Below are 24,763 nucleotides of genomic sequence, written 5' to 3' on the forward strand. Positions count from 1 at the left end.
GTGTCTTCAAAAAACATGTAATTATTCTTGGATTATGCTTTCATGACCATGTCAGGTGTAGTGGATAGGTATGAGTTTAGTTCAGATTATTCATTACAATGGGCTATTGCTTAAGACTTTAGTCTACCTTATTTACTGGTGCCATTCTTCCAGGTCCCACTACTTCTAGAGTAGTAAACATCCTATAAACTACATTTGGGGAGCACGAGAATAGTCAGGTAAGGACACTGAAGGTAAAATATACATAACATACACACCCAGGTCCACTGTGCTTCTCCAGACAGGAGGATATAAGTGTGCCCTGAAAGTGCCGTTCCATGCATTCACAAGACACCTTCATTCTACTGAAGCATTATCTGGTAATTGTCTACTGTAGTTCAAACAGTATGGCAGAAAGGAGAGGTCATTTGCTTGGATTGGAAATCATGAGCTAAAGCTTTAGAGGGGATAGAAGAATAGATCTCCCATTTCTCCAATCCCTACCTTTCATGTGAATATGGCATCCACTTAAATGGACATGAGGGCCTATAAACTGAAGAAGGCCTTTCAGGTTTCCAGATTGTGTGCTGAGGCAAACTGGCCTACCTCTGACAGGAGTAACACACACCACTGTAAGGAGGCAAATCTCCATGAGCTTCTGGCATTTTCTTACTCTACTGAAAAGATGACCATCCTCTGCTCTGGAGGACTTGATGTGTGAGAAGCTGGGGTGGGAGGTTGGAGGTTGGAGGGATGCTGTCTGCTCTACGCCTGGCTCCCTGAGTTCACTGTCCCACAGTGAGATCCCACTGTGTGCGCTGACGTCACACTGCCTCCTTTGCCTCATGTGAGGAATGTGGGTTTGGAGAGATAGTGACCCAGAGTTCCCTGCCAACCAGAAGTGTCATTGAAACATAGGAGGCTATTTTCTCATCCTATAAGCCAGGAATACCTCAGTTCCTTCACAGTTTGTTACAGTCAATCCTTTCGTAGCTTATGAGTCAGAACTAGAATTATGATCCGCAACCTAACCCTTTCACACAACAGGACTGGGGTGTAGCTCAGTGCTGGAATGCTTGCCCAGCATGAGAAAGGCACCAGGGCTCAGTCTCTAACACACCGAAACAAACAGAAATGCTAGGCTAAGTCGATTCCCACCCCTTGAGTTTTGGGGACAGGCTGACTTCAACATCCTTCCCTGTTTCCACTTCCTGAGTGCTGGGACTATAGGCATGTGACACCACATCTGACTATAAAATATTCTTTTAAATGTACCTGAACAATTATGTAGTTATATTTTATGTAATTTCTAACCCTTGTATTAGCTAATAGCTAATAAAAGCAGGCTTTTTTAAGTAATGAAGTTTCCTCAAAGTTCAGAGTAAAAAATGAATGGTATCAGTTGTTTTTCCATTTTAATGACTTAAGTATTTTTTTTTTTTTTTGAGACAGGGTTTCTCTGTGTAGCTTTGCGCCTTTCCTGGAACTCACTTGGTAGCCCAGGCTGGCCTCAAACTCACAGAGATCCGCCTGGCTCTGCCTCCCGAGTGCTGGGATTAAAGGCATGCACCACCACCGCCTAGCTGACTTAAGCATTTTCATGGCCTAAAATTAAACTCTTCAAACATTAAAGACCATGCTTATCAATATTAAAAGAAATCAACTTAATGAGAAGACTCAACAAAGATTCTCACAAAGACCATTAAATCCATGGTCTGTGTCTTGATGCAGCTACTCCTGCAAACACCTTCACAAAAGAAAGAACTCTGTGTTTAAAATAGTCCATCCTCATCAGCCCTGTTCTACACTGATCCTTTACTGATCCTGTGTTAATGGCACACAGAGAAAACACAATACAATAAACCCACCATCAAAACTGCCACTGCATGAGTTTAGAGTAACTAGGATTGCTCTGGAAATTGTGTTGTCCATCAGCAAAGGCTGAAGCAGCGGTGGCCTTCCTATCTTGAGTACTGGGGGCAGAGGAAATTGTTAGCAGAACTCTGTGCATACAAGAAAGGATATGATAAGTCACTGTGCACTGGCATAGACTACTGTCCAAATGAGCTGCTTCATGGAAGGCATGTTGCCCTATGCCCTATGTTCTAGAAGGAGAGAGCTATTGTTACTCAGATCCCTCTAGAGCAGTGGTTCTCAACCTTCCTAATGCTGAAATCCTTTAATACAGTTTCTCATGTTGTAGCAACCCCCAACCGTAAAATTATTTTTGTTGCTACTTCATAATTGTAATTTTGCTTCTGATATGAATCATAATGCAAATATCGGTGTTTTCCAATGGTTTAGGGGGGTCATGACCTACAGGTTAAGAACCACTTCTCTAGAGGATGGGTACATATTTCTAAAATGGTTGAATTTATGGGTCAACCTAGCAAAACCCCAGTATCCAGATATTTGGCCAAGTTATCATGGATGTTTCCCCAAAGGACTATAAAGTTTTATACCAGCAGTTTTAGTAAGACAGATTGCCTTGTATACTTAGGTAGGCATCATTCAATCAGCTGAAGGATTTCATGGGAACTAACCCGAAGTTCAGTGAGAAGACCAACTATGATTCTTAACTGTGATTTCTCATGGGTTACCAGTCTACTACCCTCCTCTGAAGATCTGAGATTTGCAAAGCCTCTGCAAGTGTATGACCAGTTCCTTAAAAGAAGTTACATTTGCTTTGTTTCTATACACACACACACACACACACACACACACACCAATAAGCATACCCTATTGAGTCTCGTACAACTTCTCATGCCATACATTAAACAATATTTTTGTTTATAAAATGTACTAACTAGAACAAGAAGAATATTTAACCTGAGGTTAAATACCTAAAGTTTATGTTACATTATACAAGGGCCTGCCTCTATACACAATCTACCAAACATATACTACACACCTATGCATTATACACACATCTCTATACAGAGATGGCAAAGCACTAAGGCATGAATGTCCATATCTCACTGCTACAAAGTCACTATTTTTTTTCCAAGCCACAGGCTTTTCTAATGCCCTCAACAAACTCTCGGAGACACAAGAACTAACTTTCATGCCTTGTGTACATTTTGAACAAGTTGCCTCAAAGACATAAACAGGTGTGCTGCATACTACAAATAATACTTTATAGAACACAGAGACATGCTCTACAGCAGCAACAGAAAAACAACACATTTACAGTATGCTTTTAACAATGTTCTGAAAACTATAACTGGCACTAACAATAACTGTAACCTTACATGTAACAAACTTAGCAAGCAATCAGAACTGTACTACTTAGAGTATAAAGCACTCCGTCACACAGTGGGTGGTATCCTAAAGCCTAGAAAATAACTAAAATCATAACCAGTCATACAGCTGTTCACAGCTTTGAGTCAGTTTATAAAGAGATATATCTTATAAATTTAAAAATATCTCAGATGTGTTTGAAAATAATTTTTAAAATACAAGAATCAAAACACATTCACAAAGGCAAAAAATATAGAGGCAACTTAAGTAGCTTACAACTGAGATTCACAGATAAATAAAAATGCATCCCCTCTATTCATTAGAATGCTAAATATGTCTCCATTAAAATGAGGTTTACAGGGGACTGAACAGATGGCTCAGTGGTTAAGCCACTAGCTGCTCTTCCAAATGACCTGAGCAATATTCCAAGCACCCACATGGTAGTTCACAACCATCAGGGGATTCTGTAGCTTCCACAACCACCAGGTATACAGGTAGTGAACAGATATACACGCAGGCAAAATACACGTACACCAAATAAGCCACATCAAAGTGATAGCTTAAAATTAAAAAAAAAAACACCCATATACATAAATTAACTGAAAGAAAAAACAAAAAGAAATGTGGCTTTTAAGTGCTGCATAGCAATACATAAAATAACAGGATTTACATGAAAATAATGAAGATACAAAACTACGATTCAATTTCTTTAGAAAGGTGGATGTGAAGAACTTAACTGAGAAAGATAGAAAGCAAACTGAGGGGGAAGAAGTCAAGTTCACTGTTTTCATACAATACACTCTTACTTTTAAGAATACAGAGAAAATCTGCAATGGGAAAAAAAGTGCAACTACCCCACAAGCTGGAACTCGAGAAGCATTTCCTCTCTGAGAAGATGCAACTGAAATATTTCCAGCACAGAAGCTTTTCTCACATATCCGGCTTCTCATACAGAGGTGTCTCGATTTGATAGCAAAATAAAATCACAATGAACAGGAGCAAAAACATGGGAGAAAACCAAACAATTCTCTCTGACCAAGACGATGCACAGTATTTTTTCATACTTACCACTGTGCCAAGAAACTGAATGCTCATGTTTCCACCCGCTTCTCGAGAAATACACTAAAAGAAAAAAATAGTATAAAATAAAATTGCATCCACGGGGGGAAATGTACTGAATGTTCACAATCACTAAACAAAAACTGCAAATGCCCATTGAGCAGTGAATGAGTGAATAAAGGATAGTGCTTCTCCACCCCAGAACACTTGGCTTAGAAATGAGGGGAGCGTCAAAAGCATCAGAGCCGAAGCCAGTCACAGAGGGCAGGGCACATGGCCCCCCTTGGTAAGAAAGTCTGGATAGGTGAGCCTAAGGATGGCGAATCTCTCACTGCCACAGGGAGAAGGGCTGGGAGAAAACCCTGCAATGATAACTGGTGTGGGTTTGGTTTGGAGAGTCTAAAAACCTAAAATCAACCATGGTGCCAACTGTCCACTCTGTGAAAAGACTAAAATCATTTGAAATAAAACTCCAAATGGTAAAATACAGTATGCAATATTTCAGTAGCTACTGAAGTGAACTGATGTTCTTTAAGACAGCAACAACAAAACCAGTGAGGCGGCTCAGCAAGTAAAAGTGCTGGGCCACACATGCCTGGCCACCTGAGCTTGATCTCTGGTGCCCACTATGGAGCACAGAACCAACTCTCACAACTTGTAACTCGATCTCCACACATGCACATGGTACATGTGTGCCTGTACTCACATCATAAACACACAATAATAATAATAATAATAATAATAATAATAATAATAATATAATTAGTAACGATGAAAACAATGCAATTCTTTTGAAAGAGAAATAAAAAAAAACAAATTGCCCCATACTAAACATGTATTACTATATTACTCAAAGCAAATAAAACATTACCATTACTATCTTACTCACTTGATCTTTAAAAGTCAGAAATATTCCTGGAAAATGAATGCTAAATGGTACACTGGAAGCGAGTTGCATATTCTTCAGCAGCCTCACCTGCAAAAAACTGTCTGTTCAATCCTAACTTGCTCCTTCAAGTCCCTTGTGCTAGTGAGAGAGAACTCATGAGTGCAAATGAGAAAGTTCTGAGAAACACTGCAGGTTTTTAAGGGTGGCCTAGTCCTGGAGGATGAATGGCGTTATTAGTTACTTGTTGCTATAAACAAATACCTGGTGGGAAGCGACTTGAGGAAATGTTTATTTGGGCTCAGATTATCATGGTGATGGAGACACAGTGGGTCTTGTCCGTGGTAGCAGAAGACTAAGACCCCAGCCATAAGATGGTGCCACCCATTTAGGGTCAGTCTTCCCCCTCAGCTAATTCTCTCTGGAAATACCCTCACAGAAAGACCAGTTCTCAATCTAGTCAAGCTGACAATCAACACTACACACTACAGAGTATTGATGGCTTCCCCTGCACTTTCAGTCCCTGTCCAGAAGCAGAGATTCATTAACACAGATCTCCAAGATCACTAGATTGATGGAAACTAGAGGGACCTCTTGACTCCTTCACTGTTGGAGGTCACAGAGGAGAAAAGAGGTTTCTAGCAAAATAAGTTTCTCCCTACCTACAGATACGGCCAACAGCTTAACACCACATTGTTACTAGCATGTTTAAGGCAGTGTGGTATGCAGTAGGCAACCTTAAAATCATGACATCATTTTGGTCCATTAATTTATTTCTAAGGATTTATACTAAGGGGGAAAATATTGGTTAAGTAGAAAAGCAAAGCTACAAAAACATCATCAAAGGCAGTTCACAGAATCAAGAAATGCCAATAAAAACAATAGCAAAGATTGTAACACAACTTTTGGTGCATCCAGGAAGCCATTTAAAAACTTGGAATACAGCCGGGCGGTGGTGGTGCACGCCTTTAATCCCAGCACTCGGGAGGCAGAGCCAGGCGGATCTTGTGAGTTCGAGGCCAGCCTGGGCTACCAAGTGAGTTCCAGGAAAAGGCGCAAAGCTACACAGAGAAACCCTGTCTCGAAAAATCCAAAAAAAAAAAAAAACAAAAAAAAAACAAAAAAAAAACTTTGAATACATGGAAAATTCCATCCAAGTTGAGTGACCTTACCTGAAATGCTTGGAACCAGAAAGGGCTCAGATTTTTATGGATTCTAGAACATCTACAATCTATATCAGTTAAGCATCCTTAATCCCAAACTCCAATACACAGAAGATGCTGGAGCAGTTTGCATCTTTGCTTGACAGATTGGGGATACTCTCTGTGTAATATATTTTAATACAAACAGAATGAACCAAATAGTATGTTCAGAATAAGGCTCAAAAAGAAATTCTAGAAATTAGAGCTTCTAGGGGAAGACAGCATATTAGAAGACAGCTGTGTGTGACTCTGAGTCAGGGCTACAAGAGACAGAAAGGAAGAACATCAGAGTCATGAAAAAGATGACAGGGCAGGAGGAAAGTCATAGACTATGTGTAGAAAACCACTCCTGGCTCCATCTCCCACCCTGGCTCTTTCCAGTAAGAGAAGCCAGAGCTTAGGCTGTCCTGCCTGATCTTGTGGTTTGATGTGAGAGTGTCTGAAGACTGAAGCTCAGTGGCCTCTTATACAGCCTCTTCTTTCCTCAGGGGTGGAGTTCACTGAAAGCAATGAGATCAGGACCCCAAACAGCAATCTGAGTGTTTAACTTGCTTCCATCTCTCTAATGCACTGGGCTTAGACATGAGTGAAGTCAATCAGATAACCCAGCTGCAAAGCTGTGTGGCCAGCACTGGCTCCGGGTAGGCAAAGAAGAGAAGACCCTCAACTGAACGCAGCCCTGATGGGCAAGTAACTCCTGAGTGGCACAAGCTCAGTAACAACCTAAATGTAAAGAAAGACAAGAGACTTGATGTCAACCGGCCTCCCTTCCACTTGCTACTTTCCAGTATCAGAGGACTCTGAAGTAAGCCACTACAACACTTGGTTATTTTTTAAAAACATTTTTCCTAACTTTCTTTTAAAATATGGAGGGAGGGGTGTCTTTACTATCTTTTTACTATTGTTTCAACTTTATTACTAAGCATTTTTAGATTTCATTAAGTTAAACTGTATTTACCTATTTTTCTTTATTATTTAATCAAAACTTTCTGGAGCTCCCTTCTCTCCTCTGTAACATCCTGATCATTCTTTGCATGTCTTTTCCTTAACCCTTCCTTTATTTCCTGTTCTTAAATGCCTCCTTAATTTCACTCATTCATTATGATTACTTTTCTTTGTTTTTAAAATTTATATCTCATGCTATATAATGCTGCCAGTTTCTACGTGTGTATGTATGATATATGTGTTTGAGACGTGTGTCGGGGCCAGAGGTTGGAATTAGGTGTCTTCCTCAGTCATATCCCACCTTGTATTTTAAGACAAAGTCTCTCCTTCAACCTGGAGCTCAATGATTTGGGTAAGATTGGTTAGATAAGCCTCCAGCCCCGTCACAGGATGATGCATACCACTGTGTCTGACTTTTATGTGGGTGCCTGGGACATGAACTCAGGTCCTCAAGCTTATGTGGCACTTTATCATCCATGTCATCTCCCAAGCCTGGCAGCTTCCTTTCTGTGCTCACTGTGCTATCTTCATTGGCTTTAATGATTTTGAATGTATTCAGTATGTGGTTAAGTTTAGTATTGCTGTTTCAGAAGTTTGTTTTCTCCTCTGTGAGTAATACCAGGTTTGTGCTCTCAAGAGAAGGTTGATCACTAAGAACTTGAAATAAAACCAAAAGGGAGATTGCATAAATTCCAACACAGAGACAACAAATGTGAAAAGGTAAGGTAATATGACTCCTCCAAAGGAGCATGACTGCAGTAACCAAATCCAAAGATACTGAAATGAAAGGATGACAGACAAAGAATTCAAAGTCTAGATTGAACATTGATCAATGATCTCGAAAAATGTTCAAACAGTTTAATGAAGTAAGGAATTCAATTCAGGGCCTGTGCAAGAAAGTCAGCAACATGAATAAGAAATTCAGCAAGGAAATTAAGATTTGGGGAAAATTCAAGCAGGATGTTCAAAGTGAAAAACTGAATTAAACAAATAAACATACTGGAAAGCATCACCAGTGGATTAGAGAAAGCAGAAGATAAAAGTTATCAAGAACAAAAGACAAAGCAAAGGAAATAGTATCTCAGACATTGATAAAGAAAAAAAGCAGAATTATCACAACTTTCAAGAACCCAGAAACATGATTAAGATGCCAAATTTAGAATCCATGCATAGGAAAAAAAAAAAAAAAAAAAAAAAAGGAGCTCAGATGCAAAAGCTAAAGCCAGCTCCTGAGGAAACGGGGTTGCTGGAGTACCTGATTTCAAATTATGCATATAACAAAACAGCACACCACTGCCACAGAAACAGATATGGAGACCAATGCAAGGCTCAGAGCACCTAGAAACAAGTCCACAGGGCTGCAGCCAACTGCTATTTGGCTAAAGTGTTATTGTAGTTTAAATGTAAAATGTTCTTCATAAATTGTGTTTGGAGATCTGGTCCTCAGACTATGGCACTTGGAACCTTTAAGAGAGAGAGACTCACTAAACAAAGTGGATCACTGGGGCAGGCCTCGGTTTCGTAGCCTGGCCCCATTTTCTGTTTGCACTCTGCAACCTCACTATGGACATGATGTGACCAGCTGCCTCACACCACTGCTACTACACTTTCCCTGCTTTGATGGATTACCTCCCTTCTTAAACTATAAACTAAACTCTCCCACCCCTAAATTGCTTCTGTCAGGTATTTGGCCAGAACAACAAGAAAAAAAAAACAAACACAGGTGCCAGAGGCACACTGGAGAAAGGCAGCCTTTTCAACAAATGGCGCCAGGAAAACCAGATACCCATATGCACAAGAAAGGAGATTCCAGAGTCTCACCCTGCACAAACATCAATTCAAAAGGGATCGCAGACTTTAAGATTAGAAAATCTGTTATCACTAGGCAAAGTTATAGGATATGGTATAGACAAGAACTTCCTGAAAAGGACTACCTTGGGCCAGAAAATAACAGTAAGAATTGGCAAATGGGTTTGTACCAAAAACCAACAGTGTCAATAATGTGGAAACCCTTATACACAGTTGGTAGGAGAGTGAGTTAGCAAAACCAGCATGGAAATTAGCATGAAGTTCCTCAAAAAAGTAAACAAACCTCCCTAATTTGAAGCACTGTGCCCTACAGCAACAATATTCCTGGCTTTGTTCAGGAAGTATCTAGGTCACTTATATGCACAGAGACACCTGTTGACCCATATTTACTGCAGCACTATCCATGATAGCCAGGTTATCATGGACAGGTTGACATGTCCATCAAGATATGCATGAATGAAGGAAATGTGATATATACACAGTGGAATTTTCATTCAACCATTCAGAAGGATGAAATTAGGTCATTTGCAGGAAAATGATTAAAATTAAAAATGGTCATGTTAAAGAAATAAAAAAACAGATAATTATTGCATGTTTTCTCTCATGTAAAGGATCTATATTTTTAAAAATATGCACATTAAGATGAAAGTACAGCGTGAGTATTTGGGGTGAGGAAGGGAATAAGTGATGGGGATGAGGGGTAGAGAAGGAAGTTGGGAGTGAATATAAGCAAAATATGACACATGTATAGAGATGTTAAAATGAAGCCCAGCACTTTATTCTGTGCATATATAGCAATTAGAATTTCATACAAAAAATAAGCCTTCTTTAAAAAAATCTGTATTTATCAAAACTCTAGGATAAATAAGGCACATAAATAGTTATCTCTTCTTTCTGGGTAAGATATATCACCTAATCTTCTCTTTTTCTTTTGTGTTTTTCCTGAAGAACTCTGAAAAGCAAAAAGAGAAAAGAACACAGAGCAGAGTACTGCAGGTTCCTGTCTTTTATGTCCTGAGGGAGACTCAAGAACTGAGTGTTGATTCTGGACATGGTGTCTCATGCCTGTAATCCTAGCACTCAAAAGGCAGAAGCACCAGGATCCACCATGAGTTCGAGGCCACAATAGTTTACATACTAAGTCTCAGGCCAGTCAGGGCCACACAGTGAGACCCTTTACCTGAAAACGACAAACGTTCAGTTCTGACAGCGGCGGTGCTGCCGTCATTCATCCATCTGTGGACTGCAGTGTTGAGCAGTGCAGCTGAATGAAGATTCACCGTCCAGAGCTAGAGATAGGTTTTAGGTTAAGAGCATTTACTGCTCTTCCAGAAGGTCCAAGCTCAGTTCCTAGCACCCACATAGGGTGATATACAAATGCATGATATAAAAATGATAGGATAAAAGGGTAGATTATTGAATCTACTTTAATCCAAAAAACAACTATTAATTATACATATTTTAACATTAGTATGGATTTTGGTTTATTGATACAAATTTAAAGTCAATTTTGTTATACTGTATGTATATTTCTACTCTTATTTAAGATATTATGTTCATGCAACTCATTTAAAAATGTAATGTGTTGGGGTTGGGGATTTAGCTCAGTGGTAGAGCACTTGCCTAGCAAGCACAAGGCCCTGGGTTCGGTCCTCAGCTCAAAAAAAAAAAAAAAAAAAAAAAAGTAATGTGTAATTAGGAAATACAGACTTGTGATGATATATTGTGTACCCTAATAAAATTTGCCTGAAGATCAGAGGACAGATCAAGCCACTAGATTAAACATAGAGGCCAGGCAGTGGTGGCACTTGGGAGGCAGAAGCAGCTAGATCTCTGTGAGTTAGAGGTCAGCCTGGTCTACAGCATGAGTTCCAGGACAGCCATGGCCATTACACAGAGAAACCCTGTCTCAAAAAAAAAAAAAAAAAAAAAACAAAAAACGAACAAACAAAACCACAAAAAAAACACAAAAAAAGGAAATAAATAAATAAATAAATAAATAAATAAATAAAAAGAAAAAGATGGCTATGGCTTGTTCCTTTGTCTCTCTGATCTTTCAGCATTTACCATCAGCAATATCTGGCTGCGAGTTTTTAAGACTGTTTAGGATTCCTGTTATACAGGGCATCCAACTTTTGGGGAAGGTATTCACGAAAAAGCTGCTTGCCTGTGGCCTTGCAGTCCCAGGCTCAGGCCTGAGCTACATGCAGCTGGACTCTCCAACCCACCTGGGCTGGACTCCCTAACCTGCCGGTTAAGTTTTTGCTGCAGCCTCTCTGCAGCAAACTCCATAGGGTTTTTTGGCTCCAAAACCAAAGGAGTTCGCCACTTTTGCACACTTCTCTTGTGCAGACAGCGGGATCTGTCACTTCTTTCCTCTCCTGGTGGGTTCTGGCTTTCTCTGGGCCCCTCCTCAGGCTGCTGCCACACCATCATCTGAATCGCTGTTGTCAGCAGATTTGGTGAGTCAACTGGAATTTCTTAATTAAGAATTAAGGAATTAGTTAAAAGAAAATTTTTTTCCCTCATTTAAAAATGGGAAACATTTTTACAATGGAAGCCATTTGGTCTCTGTTTGACTGTACATTAAACAGTCTGAAAATGGAACAATTAAATGAGAGGATAATTAATATTGATGGGGTTTATGTAATGTCAATTAGAAATATAAATTATTTGATCATTTCTGTTTTATCATTTAAAAAAGTTGGTTGATATGAGTGCCAAAATAAAAGTTTTAGAAAAACTTGTTAAAACAGATCATAGAGATATTCAGACCCAGACAGAAGAATTTAAAGGAGAACCAATCTCAGCATTGCATCTTAAGGTTACAGAGAAACAGCCTAAGGTTTTCAACCAGCCAAACTAATCTATCCAGTAACCTTACAGGAACTACCCAGTGATAGATATCCTCAAGGCTGTGTAAGAGCTGACTGGACTCCTGTGCAAATGTTAGATTTGAGGAGATTCAAAGAAGCAATAGTCTCATATGGCATTCACTCATCTTTCATGAAGCAAATGTTAAACTTGTGATCAACTTGTAATAGAATTATCCCTCAAGACTGGAGAGATTTGGTTAAAGCTGTCTTAGAAGCTGGTCCCCAATTATAATGGAGGACCTGGTAGAAAGATGAGGCTAAGACCATTGAACAATAAAGTAGGGCTAGAGGTAATGAAATTCCCCAAGATCAACTTCTTGAAGAAGGTGATTATGCTGATATATAAAGACAATCTTTATATGATGACCACACCCTAGCTTTATGCTGCATGACATCCTTGAATGCTTGGGACAGAATTGAAGTAGGAAAGAAAACTGAGTCATTTACTAAAATTATACAGGGCCCAAAAGAAACTTTCACTGATTTCTTACAAAGATTGACTTCAGTAGTAAAGAGAATGATATCAAATTCAGAAGTTAGACAGATAATAATTGAATCTCTGGCTTTTGAAAATGCTAATGCACAATGCAAAAGGGTAATTAGGCCATTAAAGGCAAGATCAGCACCCTTGAAGGAATGGATCTGAGATACAATAAATGATGTTTGGAGAAGAGAGGTGATTTCCAGAGGTTTGAAGAAAAACTGTAGTGTCAAGTGTTTCAACTGAGAAATAAGGTCACCTAAAAGGTGATTGTAAACAGGGCATTCCTAGAAAGAATTTTTTGCAAGAATATTCCCAACAGAACGCCCCTCCCTTCTGGATTAAGCAGAAGGTGTGGCAAAGGCAGATATTGGACTAATGAATGTAGATCAACAAGGGACAGACAAAGAAATCCTTTGCCTTTGCCTGCAGGAAACGCCATGAGGGGCTTCTCAAAGGCACCCATGTCAAATTCCTTTCAGTCCTTTCCTATCATTGTGGAAGAAACTCCTTCCCAGAGCAATTAAAAAACTTAATGCCTATTGTAAAAAACCATACTGCTCTGGAGATAGAACAGCTATAGAAGAGAGAACAAAAATTTCAGGAGAAAACATAAATCAAAATTAATAAAGATTAGATTGGAAACTTCCCAAAGTTAGGATTGGGGAAGGGTTTTATTTTTGTCTTTCAGGAGAATGAAGGCTAAAGAATCTGAGGAACACTGGACAAATGAGACATCTGAAAAAAAAAAAAAAAAGACACATCCAGAAAAAATGTCCCAGGAAAAAGATTTTCTGCAGTGAACCATGACCACACCTCACTTCAACTTTGAAATATCCAAAAAGAAGATGGGACCCCACAATGGCAATCTATTTTGTTGTTATCAGGTCAATGATAACGCCACTAAGCTGACAAACAACCCAGAGATGGGCTTTGGACGACAAAGTGCTCAGGGCACTGTCGAGACGGCAGGCTGAGACGACCCAGCCTCACAGACTACTCCATAATCTGGACTTGACCATAACCCTATGTTTTCTTTGTGTCCCCATTAGACTACCAATGCCCTCAATCAGCAGGAAGTACCCTAGAAAACTACTCCTACATTCCCAAAAAATGGATTATGGATGTTTGTCTTTGTTTTGTGGTTGGTTAAAAATTGTTATTGAGGCCGGGTGGTGGTGGCGCACGCCTTTAATCCCAGCACTCGGGAGGCAGAGGCAGGCGGATCTCTGTGAGTTTGAGGCCAGCCTGGTCTACAAAGTGAGTTCCAGGAAAGGCGCAAAGCTACACAGAGAAACCCTGTCTCAGAAAAACAAAACAAACAAAAAAAAAATTGTTATTGAACATAGTAAAGCTCTTTCTAAAAGAAGAAAGAGGGATATGATATAAAATATATTATATAGAGAGATCATAGGATAAAAGAGTAGAGTATTGAATCTACTCTTAAAAAAGGATATAGATATGATAAGATAAAGGTAGATTATTGAATCTACTCTGATAAAAAAGAGAGCTAGAAATAATAGAAGGGTAGATTATTGAATCTATTCTGTAAAGAAAAAAGGGAGAATATAGCTATAAGATAAAAAGGTAGATTATTGAATCTACTTTTAAAAAGCAACTACTAGTTTTAAATATTTTACATTGGATTAGATTTTTGTATATTGTATACAAATTTTGTATATTGATAGAAATTTGATATTAATTTTGTTAAAACATACTGTATATATGTTTCTAATTTTATTCAAGGTATTTTACCTATACAGCTCATTTAACATGTTATGCAAATTCCTAGTCCTTGAAAGTTATTATTACCAATTAATTAGGATATAAAAAAATGCAAGTTAGTAGTTAGTCATTACAATCAAACTGATAAGTCATATTAGGTATGTTTTCAAGGTCAAACAGATATATTTTAGATAGACAAGTCATCTTCAAACACTTCAGAGACCTATGGAATATGGCATTTAAGATGTTTTAATAACATAATTTTTTTTTATGACTATGAGACATGTCTGCTCCTGGCAACACCAATCTACTTCAGAGAAGATAATTGGCATAAAAAAAAAAAACTCCATATGAAGTTTACTTTTTTTGTGGCAAAAGTTATCCACTAGGCAAGAAAGTGCCCTTACCTCAACTGCTGACAGTATGCTGTCCAAATAGACAAGCAGGACACAAAATAAAGGACTATAGGAAGGCCCTTTAGAAAATCCTGCTTCACAGATGAGTCTGTCAGGTATGCTGGGCCTGTAGGCCAAAGATGGATGCCCAAACATTGCAGAGGAACCTTGGGTGACTGTCCAGGCAGCCAGCTGTTTCTGTCATTTCTCACATTTTTTGGAAGTCACTTGCTTGCACTTCCTGCTTACTTAGGCAATATTATTTTCTTCTTGGATCTCTAAGGGAATTGAAGACTAGATAGTTATAGTTATAGTTTTCCTTGTTAACAAATTCAGAACAGAAAATCACTAAAGATGTGTAAAGTGTATAAGTTTGAAAGACATCAAAAGATAGCTTGGGGTTGGTAATACAAGTTAGGATATAAAGTGAATTAGGTACAATACTTAGGACTCACTAAAATAGCATAAATAATGGAGTATTTTCTCTGAATCTGTCAAATGTTAATAGACTGGACATTGTTAATGTAATTCTTGACTGTACATATTATATATACTTATTGTACTTACTATATATATAGTTTTTCTTATATTAGTTATAACCTTCTTTTATTATTTTAGACAAAAAAAAAAAAAGAGGGAAATGTGGTGATATATTGTGTATCCTAATAAAATTTACCTAAAGATCAGAGGACAGAACAAGCCACTAGATTAAACATAAAGGTCAGGCAGTGGTGTCACATACCATTAATCTTAACACTATGGAGGTAGAGATCCATCTGGATCTCTCTGAGTTCAAAGTCACCATGGGCTACATGAGACTGACTAAGTCTAGGAGAGAAACAGAGCCAGGCAGTGGTGGCACACACCTTTAATCCCAATACTTTAAACCCAATCCCTGAGTGCCCTGAGCACTTTTAATTCCAGCACTTGAGATCTCATGTCTTTGCTTGGGAAGCACACATACCTTTAATCCCAGAAACTGATGACTGGGTGGAGAAAGATATATTAGGCATGAGGAGACAGGAACTAGAGGCTTTCCAGGCTGAGGAGCTGGTGAGGTAAGAGGTAGTAGCTGTGGCTTGTTCCTTTGTCTCTCTGATCTTTCAGCATTTACCACAATATCTGGCAGTAGGATTTTTATTAAAAGACTGTTTAGAATTTGTGTTACACAGACTAATAGTCAGTCATCTATAACAGTCAACCTTATAGTCATGTTAGGTTTTCTAGGTATATGGAAATATATTTCAGATAAATAGGTAACCTTCAAACACTTCAAAGACTTATAGAATATGGCATTTAAAATGTTACAATAACAGACTTTTCATGACAATAAGACACAGCTGCTCCTGGCAGCACCAATTTACTTCATAAAAGGATGATAGTTATCGAAGAAACTCCATAGGAGTTTGCTTTCATTACGGCAAGATTAGCCACTTGGTCAAGAAATTTCTTTTGCCTTGATTGTTTGACTGTATACTGTATAAAATGGACATGCAGGGCCCACAGGAAAGTGATTGCTGAACTTTGCCAAAACAAGGTGGAACAGTCCTTCAGGGTTCCTGCTTCACAGAAGAAACTCCCAAACATTCTGTAGGACACAGAGGAAAGTGACTGACAAACTTTGCCAAAATATGTGAGACAGTCCTTGAAATTTCCTGCTTCACTAATAAGTCTGCCCAATACTTTAGACTTATAGGCTGAAGATGGATGCCCTAACGTTACAAAAGAACTTTGGGTGACTGTTCAGGCAACATGATGTCTCTATCATTTCTAAGATAATATTATATCCTTCTGAGGTCTTTGATGGAGCTGAAGACTAGATAGTTATAAATTTCCTTAGTTATGATAAAAGATAAATTATATATGAAACTTTAGACTCACAATGATAGGATAGATAGAATATTTTCTTTAATTTTGCCAAATACAAATAGACTAGCTATTGTAACTATAATTCTTGCTTGATAACTGTTTTGTTACATGTAATTTTACTATGTCAAAGTTAAAACCTTCCCCTTTTTGATTAGACAGAAAAGGGGAAATGATGTGGGATGTCTTTCTGTACCTGTGAATATGTGTTGCTCCCATTGGTTAATAAAGTTGCTTTGGCCTATGACAAGGCAGAATAGAGCCACAAGGGAAATCCAAACAGAGATACAGGGAGAAGAAGGGCAGAGACAGGGGTAGACGTCATCCAGCTGCCCAAGGAGTAAGATGCCAGCAGACTGGTAATGCCACAGCCATATGGCAAAATATAGATTAATAGCAATGGGTTAATTTAAGTTGTAAGAGCTAGTTAGTAATAAGCCTGAGCAATAGGCCAAACAGTTTATAATTAATAATTAATAATCTGAGTGATTATTTACAAGTGGCCATGGGACAAGGCAGGACAGAGAAAAGTCTCCAGTTACACAGTTCACAACAGCCTGTTACTCCAGGTTCAGGAGATTCAGTGCCCTTTTCTGCCCACCCTACCCCAGACACCCACACATGTAACATATATTCATACAGGCACACATATCTTATGTACACACAAGTAAAAAAAATAAAATAAATCTTTAAAAGATCCACCTCCCAGGACACCACAGGAAAGGTAACAAATTGTAAGTGAATTAATTACGTTTCAATATGATAAATTCACACACCAAAATTTAGTAGAATATTATTTTAAGGTTGTGTTACTTTTGTTTATGTTGCATTTGTTTTACTCTCTGAGCTGTGTTACTGTGCCTGTGTAAAACACCTGATGGTCTAATAAAGAACTGAATGCCCAATAGCAAGGCAGGAGAAAGGGTAGGCGGGGCTAGCAAGCAGAAAGAAGATATACAAGGAGAAAATTGGGAGGAGAGAGCTAGGAGACAGAGGAGGACTCCAGGGGCCAGCCACCCAGCTACATAGCAAGCCACGAAGTATGAATAAGACTTACAGAAGTAAGACAATGGGAAAAGCCCAGAGGCAAAAGGTAAATGGGATAATTTAAAGTTAAGGAAAGCTGTCTAGAAACTAAACCAACCTAAGGCTGGGCATTCATAATTAAGAATAAGCCTCCGTGAGTGATTTATTTTGGAGCTGGGTGGAGGGCCCCCCCAAAAGAGTAAAATACCAAGAACAACACCAAAATGTATTAGATATTGTGAGATGGGAAGAATTATCAACTAAGTTTTGAGAAGAGTTATAGAAGGCTTACTGCTAAACACTAAAGTTTGGGGTTTAAAAATAAGCAGGATATAGCCAATAAGGAAAACAGAACAGAGGGGCCTCAAAAACTTCAGAGCTACTTACAATCAGAGAGTTCAACATATAACAGTGGGTGCCTAAAGAAAATGAGGCCAACACTACGACAAGAGACCAGCATGGTCATGTGACCTCTAAAACATGGAATCTACTGGAGTCCATCACTGAATTGATAGAACACTATTCAGCTCTTGAAATAGTGGAAATCCTGTCATGGGCAAAAATACAGAAAAATTTGCAGGACAGTATGGTGAAGAAAGTCAGTCACAAAGAGCCAAACACAACGCAGGACTTCATTCACATGGAGAATTTTGAAAAGCTGAACTCCTAGAAGTAGAGAGCTGACTGGTGGAGCGTGATTAGTCAAAGGGTAAAAAGTTTTAGCTCAGTAGATTAACTTCAAGAAACCCAAAATATACCAACTAATACATTGTATCACTGAAGATTGCTGAGGGAGTAGGTGTTAAGGGCCCCTACCACAAATAGATGGGAAAGGTTGAGGCAATACATAGCTTAATTAGATTGATTTATCACTTTGATAATCTATGTACATATTTGAAACATTTACAACTGACAACAATTTATCATGTATAGAATAAGTCATTTTGTGTTTATGTGTACATGTTTTTTTGATGTATATGCATGTGTGTGGAGGTCAGAAGATGCTAAAGTGTCTTTCCCAATTGCTCTCTACCTTAATTTTTGAAATAGGGTCTCTCACTGACCTGGGGTTTACCAGTTCAGCTATAGTGACTGCCAGCAATCCTCCTGTCTCTGCCTCCTCAGTACTGGAGTTATAGATGTGCACTGCTGTGCCTTTTAGCATTTGTACTGGAGTTCAAACTTGGACTCATGCTTCCACAGCAGTACAATGAGCTCCTTTCTAAAAATAAGTCACAATAGAACATTTAAACAGGAACGTTACAAAAGGAAGTGAAAGAAAAACTTTTGTGCTGATGGGAAAGTTTATATAAGTTTTGGATTAGGAGCAAGCATGGAAAGTTGGAGGAAGGGGGAGTCATTCAGTGTGGTCAGAAGTAGGGATACTTGAAAGATGAAAGTGGCAGGACAGGAAACTGGGGAGGACTTAGACAGCCAGGTCATGGTCCATATGCACAATGTTCTGTTGTTGTGCCAGGGACTGAAGCCATGGTCAGTTCCTCCAGGCAAGTGTGCTCTCTCTCTGTCTCTGTGTCTCTGTGTCTCTGTCTGTCTCTCTGTCTGTCCGTCTGTCTGTCTGTCTCTGTCCGTCTGTCTGTCTGTCTCTGTCCGTCTGTCTGTCCATCTGTCTGTCCATCTGTCTGTCTGTCTCTCTGTCCGTCTGTCTCTCTGTCCGTCTGTCTGTCCCTGTCCGTCTGTCTGTCTGTCTCTGTCCGTCTGTCTGTCTGTCTCTGTGTGTCTGTCTGTCTCTCTCTTTGTGTCTGTCTGTCTCTCTCTGTGTCTGTCTCTCTCTGTGTCTCTCTCTCTCTCTCTGTGTCTCTCTCTCTCTCTGTGTGTCTGTCTGTCTCTCTCTCTGTGTCTGTCTGTCTCTCTCTGTGTGTCTGTCTCTCTGTGTCTGTCTCTCTCTGTGTGTCTGTCTCTCTCTCCTTAAGCCACATTCTCAGCTCTATAACCCTCTTATTCAGCTCTGCTTTAGAAAGATTGATGGTCTGCAGTTGAAGATACACAGGAATGGGAAGGAATGGGCTAGAGGACCAATTGTAACACCACTAGAATCATCTTCCATTTGCAAGTTTGAAAGATGATCTTTGTTTTGTGGAGGCAAGGGAATTAAAGTACAGGATATTAACAAGTATATGCTCCTTCTGTATGGGATGTGGCATCTCTAACAGGCTAATATATGATCATTCTTTAGATGGAGAGTTCTATATGGACCAGAAGCATGGATCTTGGGCTTTCTCCTTAATGCCAATACAAGACAATAGTGTAGACAATGTCAGTCCTCAGTAAGAATGCTTCAGATATTTCAGGTTATGAAAGACAAAAGCAAGCAATACAGCCCTGAATCAGCATTTTGGGCAGGTTGTCCAAAAGTAGAAGTTTGGCTACTGAACTTAGAAGTGTAGCCATCAAAAGGTTGGGAAGGAATAACTGAGAACAAGGAGAGCGTGAGTGCACAATGCATCAGCACGCCAACTTTGATATAGCTAAGGCTCAAGAGCAGTACAAGAGAGCCAGTCCATGCACTCCATTATCACTAGATGAAGGATTTTCCCAGCTGTGCTTATATTTTCTTCCGTACTAGTCTGTGTCAGAAAGTTACAGGAATAATATGTCATTTCTAAATGTCAAAAACAGACAACAAAGAGCCTAATTTCAAGTAAAAATGAACAGAAAAGTGTCATGCTCATGATCCATATAAACTTATAAAAGAGAAGAAAAATAACCTCACAAAAAATGATACCATGACAAAAATGCCAGATGAAAATCATAATCCCAAAATGAAATATATTATCTCTTAAAAAGGAGACAAAACTCAAGAAATACTTTAAAATACAAGAAATAATTATTTCAGAAATTTCAGAAATAAAGGCCAAATCAAAGCAAACAAAAAACAAAATCATGAATAGACATAACTACTACTGCCTTAAGATACATGGTGAGATAATCTACAATTTGTATCTTCCCACATCTTAGATCCATTTTTGTCTACACCTTATTAATCAATACTCTAAAGAAGGGTTGAATCCCATACCCAAAGGCCTCCTTGACTGAATTCAAGGCCACCAAAGGCTCCAAGTTTTTCTCCCACTCCCTTGGAGCTTTCTTGGTCTCATTCCACATATAGCCTAGAATTCAATGTCTTCTGATGGTTGTGTGTGACTGCAGAAACACTACAATGACACACAGAACACTTCTACTACCTCAGACTATCCAACCTCCTTGGAGAAACAGACAAGAGCTGGGGCTTCTCCCCTTTGCATATCTTTAGAGTTTCAAGATCTTCAACCCATGGTGAGTTAATTATAAGGTCTAAGATAAATATTTTCCCTTTTTTTTTTTAACAGCAACTAACTCTGTAGGCCGGCTGCCCTTGAATTCATGCATCTTCCTGCTTTGGTCTGTCAATGCTGAGATTAAAGGAATGAGCACTACACTTACTCCACTTTATGGTTTGCATGTGACAGACCCATGCTACTGTGTATGGCTTCCAAATTTGTTTTCAGCTCTAGTTCAGGACACAATCAATTACTCATACTAACTCTTACATATCTAAAGCAACTCTCAAACATGGAGAGTCCAGACAGAATTCCTGACCTGCCTTCCATAGACCTGATCCACCACAGCTGTCCTCTAAGTATCACAATCAACATTAAATCCTTAATTCTGTAATTTCTTGGCACGCAGTAATGCACCTGCTAATCTCTGATGCCCCACCCACAATATCCACCAAATTGCTTCACTTGTCCCTACTGCTATTGTCTTTGTCTAATTCAGGTTTCAGCAACTTCTGTCTGTCTTGGGTCAAGGAGTTAATTTTTTGTGCGTTAAGAGACCATGGACAACAATGAGGACACTATATAACTACTTCTAGAATAAGCAAATTTCTTTTTGAGCAAATACTCTCTTTTTGGGGGCAAATCAAAATATAATAAATAACCAAGCACAATTTTTTATAATGCTGGTTTACCACTATCAACAACAGATTATTAAGTAATAATCTTATTAATTCTTTGAGATTTCATATAATGCATTTTGTCCATTCCCAACTCCTTCCAGATCCTTCCCCACCTCCCTACCCACCCAATTTGATTCTTATTCTTCCATCCTCTCTCCCTCCCCCCCCTTTCTTTACCACCACCCCCTCAACACATCGAGTCCAGTCTGTGCTGGCTGACTACTCCTGGGCATGGGGCCTGCCCTGGACTGTAGATGATATGTCAGTTATCACACTGAGAATGGATGTTTTTTTAAAGGACAGTTTGAATTGGTTCACAAAATGGTCCTCATCAAAATCACATGGGAACCTTTACCTGTTAAGATCCATCTTTACTAAAATCATAAGCATTTCATCTACACTGAAGTTCGGGCATTTCATCTCTGAAAATATCTTTTCACAGACAGGTGTTGCCAACACTGGCACCCATGTGACGTTAACTGCAAAGCTCACTGTGTGAAAGGCATTCAGAGACTGACCTGAGCTACTTCTGGAGACTCACTCTCAGTCACGATCCCACACTGCCAGTATCATTTCTGCTGAAGTTTAGATGGAGGCTCCTGGCTGCAGCAGGCAAGGGATTTACAATATGGGCTTTCCCTTGCACATCTGCTGGGGTAACTATAATTTGCTTTTTATTCTAATCTTTTGACAGCCCAAGAAAGTGAAAACAAACTTGGCATGTTCTTTTGCAATGTTCTCTGAAAGAAAGGACAACTGTTTGAGAAGCTGGCTAAACTGAACTATCCTGGCTGATCATTACACAATGGAACATGTGGTGGGACAGTACAAAGTGCCCTGAGACACAGGCAATCATGATCTATCAGTTAAACATATATAATTTTAGATATTAAAAACCAGTTTGTAGCCAGGTATGATAGCGTAAACCTTTAATCCCAGCACTAGGGAGGCAGAGACAGGTGAATTCAAGGCCAGCCTGGTCTACAAAGTGAGTTCCAGGACAGCCAGGGCTGTCACACACAGAAACCGTGTCCTTAAAAATCAAAATCAAAACAAAACAAAATGAAAACCACTTGCTATAGTTTATTATTTAAATGCTACCTGTGGTCTAATGACTTTGACTTGGGACAAGTTTGTATGTAAACTGCCTGGGCCACACCTGAGAAGCTAGCAAAACTTCAGTAAGAAGTAAGATGTTCCTAAAACATAGCTACCTTTTGCCTATTTCAAATGCCTCCTTTTCAAGTTTAAAATGGTATTTCAAAGCCAGATAAAAAATATCCTTCTTTCCTTATATTGAGTCTACTCTAACATCTACGCTTTTTCATTTCTTCAGAATGAAAACTCTAAAAGATTCTGTTCATAAAACAACTTCAACAAATACAAAATTAGCAAATCTACCTACTCAGGAAAGCAACGACACTCAAAACAATAAAATAAGCATTCCCAAATACCTTACTAGGATAAAAACCATCCCAGGTAACGTGGAGGAGGAGGAGGTGACTGTGCCTCCCTCCCTGATTCCCAGCAGTATTTCTGTTACTCAGGCTTTGTCTTCGGTCCCCAGAGCAGCTGCTCTTCTCTTTCCCTCGTCTACACAGTTGGTGCCTACACCCTTTGGAACTCACTTCCTCTCTCAGCAACTCAAACATAATTTTCTAGTTAACAGTAAAGGAAAAGGAAGGTGTGCACATATATAGAGGAATGAGATTCAGAAAGCTATTTTCCTGCTCTGTTATATTAATGAACATCTCCAAATTATAACAAATGGTCAAAGCCATTGCTAAGACCAGGACGTACTTGGCTCCCGGGACTGCTGTCCAAAGCAGGTAGCCCTGCCTCAGAGCTAATGCCTTAAATTACAGCCATACATACATCCCAGCTGTTAAACTGTGAATAAATTTTTTGAAATATAGTGAAAGCAGTTATTTCTGTTCTGCTGGCGAGCTTGTTCTTAAGATGTGTAACCGTAATTGATGTTTTCAGGAAAGTGAAAAGGAGATGGTTAATAATTACTCTTTCATTTCCTACTTCTTTAGGAAAAAAACACTAACCCCTGCTTATTCTGTTATATATTTATATATCTGACACAACTAAATATATGGGTTCATATTACATTTGGTGACTCTGGAATAATCACATGCATACAGTACAAAATAACAGCTAATTACTTCTAAGAGGGGTGGGGGTGAGGAGAAACATCTTAAAAACAGGGAAAACATTTATTTTAAGGCTGAAAACATGTTATGAAGCAGATTCTTTTTTTTTCTATGCATGAGCAAATATAAGCAAAACTGTGAGCTCAATCACTTAACTTTCCAATTAAAAAATTAATTTTAGGGGCAGGGAATAGCTCAGTGATAGAGTGTTCAATCCCCAGCATGTATATACATGCACAGACACACAGACACACACACACACACACACACACACACAATGAACACAAAAATTAACTTCAGTATGAATACACAAGAATTAGGATTGAAATTAAAGTTTGTTTTCAGATCTTGTGAGAGGCATTTTAATCTAAAACATTGACAGGAAAACATTTATTTTCTTCTTTCTAAAATGGAAAACTTAAATTTTTTTTCAGTTACCACCAGGATGCTGCAGATGTTTCAAAAAGTTCATTCAATCTCTGTGTAGATATACACTTGTAAATGTATCATAGAAAGTGCATACAGCCTGTAGCATAATTGGTCTTCCTTCACATTCCGTACTTGAGTAATAGTCTACATTACCTAAGCTTACTAAGCACTTTAAGTTATCATGTTATATAATCTATTTAATACTCCAATTAGTTCACAAATAATCCATTCAGTCTGTTATTTTGCAGTAAATGGCATGAGATTTATGTGACCCTATTCCAAATTTATCTGCTTTAACATGGAAAATTAGTTCCACTTAGTTACATAACAATGACTTACTCAACACAGCATGCACGAGTGCTGCAGTCCGTTCTTTAAAATGACTCACAATAAATTTATTTTCTCTTGAAAACATTTAAGTGAGAATAAGAGAAAGAAAAAACCAGTCTTCAAAAGTACATGGTGAATAGCTCCCATCACACAATGCAGAAACGGTTAGACCTTAGCGGGATCTTCAGATACTTTCACAAGTGTTTAGCCACTCTTCAGGCCTGAAGACAGCCTGCTGTGAGCAGGTGGGTAGAAGAAATCATGCCACACAAAGAAGCAGGCCAGGAGCAGTCAGCTGGCTCTGCCTGAGAATGTCTGACAACGTGACTACACAAAATGAAAATCTAGCCTGTGAACTGCTAACAAGAAACAGAGAATCCAGCAAGCAAATTACATCA

At 38.9% G+C, this 24,763-nt stretch overlaps 1 protein-coding gene across 3 annotated transcripts in view; it reads right to left on the reverse strand.

Annotated features, from left to right (window-relative positions):
- Pcca (propionyl-CoA carboxylase subunit alpha) overlaps positions 1 to 24,763 on the reverse strand; it is a 359,494-nt gene that overhangs the window by 73,502 nt on the left and 261,229 nt on the right. For 2 of the 3 annotated variants that reach the window (XM_052732381.1, XM_052732383.1), the window contains one exon: positions 4,288 to 4,341. The exons of the other annotated variant lie outside the window; for it this stretch is intronic. In XM_052732381.1, coding sequence (XP_052588341.1) covers positions 4,288 to 4,341 — 54 coding nt within the window. The remainder of the gene's footprint in view (positions 1 to 4,287; positions 4,342 to 24,763) is intronic. 3 annotated transcript variants of the gene reach the window in all.

Source organism: Peromyscus californicus, unplaced genomic scaffold (assembly GCF_007827085.1).
Source record: "Peromyscus californicus insignis strain IS unplaced genomic scaffold, ASM782708v3 Scaffold_12__1_contigs__length_115047231, whole genome shotgun sequence".
NCBI lineage: Eukaryota > Metazoa > Chordata > Mammalia > Rodentia > Cricetidae > Peromyscus > Peromyscus californicus.